This window comes from Lupinus angustifolius, chromosome LG07, assembly GCF_001865875.1.
Source record: "Lupinus angustifolius cultivar Tanjil chromosome LG07, LupAngTanjil_v1.0, whole genome shotgun sequence".
Lineage (NCBI taxonomy): Eukaryota > Viridiplantae > Streptophyta > Magnoliopsida > Fabales > Fabaceae > Lupinus > Lupinus angustifolius.
This window is the reverse complement of record NC_032015.1, coordinates 9,812,726-9,818,423: the sequence shown is the minus strand read 5'-3', so window position 1 is coordinate 9,818,423 and position 5,698 is coordinate 9,812,726. Positions and strand designations below refer to the sequence as shown.

At 34.0% G+C, this 5,698-nt stretch overlaps 1 protein-coding gene across 1 annotated transcript; it reads right to left on the bottom strand.

Moving 5' to 3' along the window:
• On the bottom strand, positions 237–1,726 carry LOC109352270 (isoflavone 7-O-glucosyltransferase 1-like). Its single transcript, XM_019594179.1, has one exon. It carries the CDS (start codon positions 1,667–1,669, stop codon positions 257–259), a length of 1,413 nt encoding a protein of 470 aa, XP_019449724.1. The 5' UTR covers positions 1,670–1,726; the 3' UTR covers positions 237–256.

The following is a 5,698-nucleotide window of genomic DNA, read 5'->3' as shown; positions in this document are numbered from 1 at the left end:
ACAAATAAATCAATAATTTGATAAGACATTGTTATTACTTTATATATAATGAAATAACACTTTTGTTAATGAAAACATATGTAAAGTTGATGTACTTATCTTTTTATTAATGAAGATAATTCTTATTCCACAAATAAAGATATGATAGAAATAACAAAAAAACAACAATCTGATTAACTTAGATACCATTTCTAACAAGGTTTAGTACATTTCAATTCCAAAACTAAAACAGTTCAGGAACCAAAAGTCCAAACCCTCACTCAAAAGGTTTTAGAAGTGGGGTATCAGGAGAGGGAAAACTAAGAAGATCTTTCTCTTTCCATAACTGAGTCAATTTATTCAAAGCAGCATAAGAAGATCCACTTTCTGCTCTTGCTTCCACAGCGCCCACTTTCATCTTCAAAACCCTTTCCCTAATTTCTTTCCCTTTCTCTGAGTTCATGAGCTCCTTAACTCGATCTTCCAACTCAGTTGCACTCACAAACCCATCTTCACTCTTTTTTATTGCTAAAGCCACTTTCATTCCCCGCACCAAAACCACCATATTCAGCTTTTGCTCTGAATAAAGTGGCCATGCCACCATTGGCACTCCTTCAGAAACAGCCTCCAACACCGAATTCCATCCACAGTGAGTCACAAACCCACCCACTGAGTCATGACTCAGTATTGCAGCTTGTGGGGCCCAGTTTTTCACCACCATTCCCTTCTCCTTTATCCTTTCCAAGAACCCTTCTGGTAACAGCTCCTCCAAACTCTCTTCATCAGACTCACTTCTCACAACCCATAAGAACCTTTGCTCACTTTTTTCCAACCCAATAGCTATCTCCTTCAACTGATTCTTCGAGAATCTTCCAAGGCTTCCAAAACACAATAACACCACGCTCTGACTCGGTTGCGAGTCGAGCCAACTCAGGCACCTATTCTCATCCTTTTCTCCTCCCGACACCGAAATTACCGGTCCGATACAGAACACTTGTGGCGGGTTTTTTTCTTGAGGAAAGCACGACCCTTCTTCTAATGTTTTAAAAGCTCTTTCCTCAAGGGCATTAAACGTGTTTATGATAATACCATCACTTTCACTCAAGGTGGTAGAAATTTTAATAAAAATATCCTCGAGATGTTTAGGACCTTGTGGTAGTTCTTCTGTTAAAATCTTCGGAAACCCGGGGATTTCAAGATATGTTTGGTTATCATTGGTGGATTTGGTTCTGTTTTGTCTAATGGTTGGCAAGTGAAGAAGAACGCAGAGGGTAGCAGCACCAGAGGTGTAGTAGAAGAGAGTTGGGATGTCAAGTGTGGTAGTGACTTCGGTGGCGCTGTAGTTCATGAAATCCACGACAATGGCTTTGAGATTTGAGGTCTTTGAAATGGATTGGAGAAAATTGTGGAGGTTATGGTTTCCATGGCGGGTAATGTCGAAGATGAGTAAGTGGGGTGGGAGGGTGGTGGTGGCGGAGGAGGAGGGTGGTGTGATAGCGAGGTGGTGGAAGGTGATGGAAGAGTTGCAACCAAAGGTGGTGGTGTCTATGTTGGCGGTGTTGGGCGGGGTAGGGATGAGGATTATGATGGAAAATGAAGGATTATGGGTTAGAATGAGATTGCCTAACTCTACCATGGAGAATATGTGTCCCCTACCAATGGAAGAGTAGAGAACTATGGTGTCTTTCATGATTATGAGGAAGAAGGTTCTCTTTACTATATCTGGTGATGAAATAGAGGTTATGAAGTGCGATAGAGTGGGTACCTTCCTTTATAGGGCAGTGTGCATATATAATAATAAATATGTTATTTAATTGTAATTAAAAAGATAATTATTTAATTATAGATTATATTTGATTTAGACTGTGAAGTACTTACCTCATGGATGGGGATCACCTGTCCCATTTGGTGTCCCATTTGGTGTCCTCGTCCAATCAGAGAATTTTATTTGATTAAAAATAAAATTTAAATAACATAAATTAATATTTGTACACTATTCTATAAGATTTCATTGACTTGGTACATGGGGACAGGAATTTTTGGGGACAGAGGATCCCCATCCCTTACCTCATACTTACCTTTAACCATATGCTTTCCACTCATTTTTATTCTTTACAAATGGGAACCACGTGATGTTACTTTGCCAATCATTAGCCCTTTTTATGTTTGCAAAGAAAAAACGAAAGAGAGAGGTTATCTAGAGAGAAGTACCAGAGAAAGATAAAAATCATTTGTCTCGACTTTGTGTTCTCAATCTTGTTTTATTTGTCTTTAAAAAATATTTATTTTTATGTATTATTTTATTCCCCAGAAGTAAAATGGAACATATGCCATCATATTATTAAAAGGATAATGTTAAAGACATCAACTTGGGATAAATGATCTTCATCCAAGAAAGAAGCGGCAATTTTCTTCATTTGCTACCAAAAGATAATTGGAAGAGAGATAAAAAATGGTCTAGGCTAAAATGCGAATTACTATTTAATTTGCTTCGAAAGGAACTAAATAAAGATTGTTGGATTAAAAGGTTTGGATACCAATAACTGTTTGGGCAAATTACGAGTCGTGTTGCATGTATACGACCTATATACTTGAATTTTTTTTGGCACAAAAGTCGTGGAATAAAAAGAAGACTTCACAATTCCTACCTAGAAGTCATGGAGTATGATCACGACTACATAAGGTGGATTTTATGATACCTTGAAGTTGTGGAATAGGAACATGACTTCTAGGAATGACAATGAAAATCAAACTTATGGGTATCCGTCCGAACTCAATCCGAATTTAATGGGGAAAACTCGTTGTGATTGGGTTTGTGTTCGAGTTTGGGTAAAACATGATCCCAATTTTCGGGTTTGAGTTTGGTACAATTAATACCCTACCCCGAACTTGCCCAAACTCGTTAGATATAGTATTGGGCCTACTTAAAGTCCTAAATTAGAAACATTAGCGTGAAATACTCTCTCACACTCAAAAGATTAGGGTTTTGAATCACTCTTTCATACTTAATGTCATACTCTCTCGCACTCACTTTCTTCTCCGGCAGGGCGACAAACGATAATCCTTAAGGTGAGTCTTTCGTCTTCATCTTCTTTCATTACTTTTGTTTTTCATTAATCCTTGTTTCTATCAATCCTTTGTGGAGAGTATTACTAGAAGTATGAAAAATAAGCTATACCCTTCTTCCTTCAACCCATCTCTCATTTTGCATAACACCATTCTCCTAATGTATGACAAACTAGTTGACTTGAACTCTTCTAATGTATAACTCTTTGATTTCTGGGTATTTATGAATTGGGTCTTATGACAAGGCCTTGAACATATATTGAAATTAAAATGTGTTTATATAACAGTGATGTTTTTTTATTGTGAAAGCGTGAATTGCAACATTTACTTATTTTTGGTCGGGTTTTCTCGTCGAGTTCGGGTTACCCGAAACTTGACATGTTCAGAGATGGTATTCATACTTTCAACCCCGCTAAGTTTAGTTTCAAGTTCTAAATTTCGGGTTCAGGATTGGGTAAGGGCAAACCCGATCCTGATCCGCCTTATTGTCATTCCTAACGACTTCATAAGATTGATTTTGTTATGTCTAAACGTCATGAAATGAAGAAATAACTTCATAATTTTGATGTCTAGTAGTCGTTATTAGACTTCATGACTTATGCATTATTTTTATAAGAATAATATAAGTCGGTAATGGGCAAACCAACTTCTATTCATGTTCTATTTTCACACAAAAGTCTTAACCTCTAAAATATGATTGGACACTTAAAAAAAACTAATCTCTTTAGTGTTATGAGGAGAGGTAGGAAAAATATTATAATTAATTAAATGATAAGATTAACCCTATGAAGTAGGAATGACAATAGGGTCAGGTTTGTACTTATCCATACCGAACATAAAATTCAAAACTTGAATTTGAACTCTACAAGGTTGAATTTAATGGTATCATCTACGAACACATCGAGTTTCGAGTAACCCAAATCAATAGGAAACTCAATTAAAAAAACAACGAGTTTTCACTCACATGATAAACAATGATTTTTCACAAACAAATACATGATTTTAAAGTGGCTTTGGAAATGGAACTATAAATCAAACAGTAAATTATGCTGATACATCATGAATTTTAGTGAAATTATACAAATCATTTGTCATTTTTTACAACTACATAAACTACCCCTAATTTATATACATGCATTTCACTTACTACTCATGCAAGATATATACATATAATCTTTTAAATCCAAATAGCGTAAAAGTTAATATATATTCATTATTTTTTAGTTCGTTGCAATATAATATAAGAGTAATTTAAATATCTCATTAAAATTATTGATGAATTTTGTAGTAAACGAAACATAATGAATGAACATTAATTATTATATTATTTGAATTTGTCTTCACAATATACAATATTTGTTTAATTCATCACCATTTTTGCTTAAAAGAACACATTTATCCATCTTGTAGTCTGTGTAATTATATACATAAATTAGGGGGATTTATATTTATACTACTTATAAAGGGAAAACCCAAAATAACCACCCACCATGGTGTAATTTATGGTTCTCCCTATTTTGTCCTCACTATTTTCTATTTTTTACTAAAAAACCATATATAACCCAATGTTCCCCTCCAACCAATACATGTTCCATATTATTTGGTTAAATATTTCTTCTTACATTATAACTATCGGTCTAAATTGAACATTACACAATTCGAATAAATTCAACTGTAGATTACAAATATTTAACATAAAATATTATACTTGACATTTATGACATACAAACTATACATTATAAGTGATAGGAAAGCGGGTTGGCAGACACGACAATGCATGTTAACGCTAGTATATATAAAAAAAGAATAATGTGTGTAATTTGATTAAAATCCAATGAGTATTAATGTAATTTACTATGAATCAAATACCACATTTTTCTGTGATACAGCTATTGCATTATGTGTCAATTCAATTTACAATTGAAAGAGGATTTCAACCAAACTTTCCCCACCTACGCATGCCACTACTGCAGGTCCTGCATTAAAGTATACCAGCTTCATTACAAATTACTATGAATGAAAATGATAGGAGAAAGATGAGTGAGAAAGAGAGAGGAGTGAAAGAAATAGAAAAAAATTATAGTAAATTTTTGTATTGTTTAATATGAAGGAAAAAAAAAGAGATAGAAAGAAATATTTAAATAGTAAAAGTATTTATACAATAAAGAAAATAAAAGAAGTATTTTATTATTTATTTAATACAATTGTCACAATATTTTTTATTAAATTAATTAATTTATGTGTAGTAGTGTGTGTAACTTAATAATCATTGTGATTCCTGCAAGACCGGACGAGCACTTGTTGAGCGCCGTGCCTTGTGATGACAAGCACGTGCACTACTTAATGGTCGTTTCTTTTATATTTTTATATCTATCGCTGAATATACCTTTTTTTACTTTTTCCGTCAACTAATTTTATTTATAACATGCTCATGATACATCAAACCATGAAAAGGTTATGTAGTTCAAATTGCAAGCCGACCCAATATTTTGATTTTCAATAATTTGAAGTGAAATATATTTCAGTTCCATTATACTCATCAACGTACACATGAATTATCAAATAAACAAACAGGACTCGATCAGAAGATGATATCCCGATATCCTCTTCCTCATCCTCTACTCTTCCTATCCTCATCCTCATTCACGTCCTC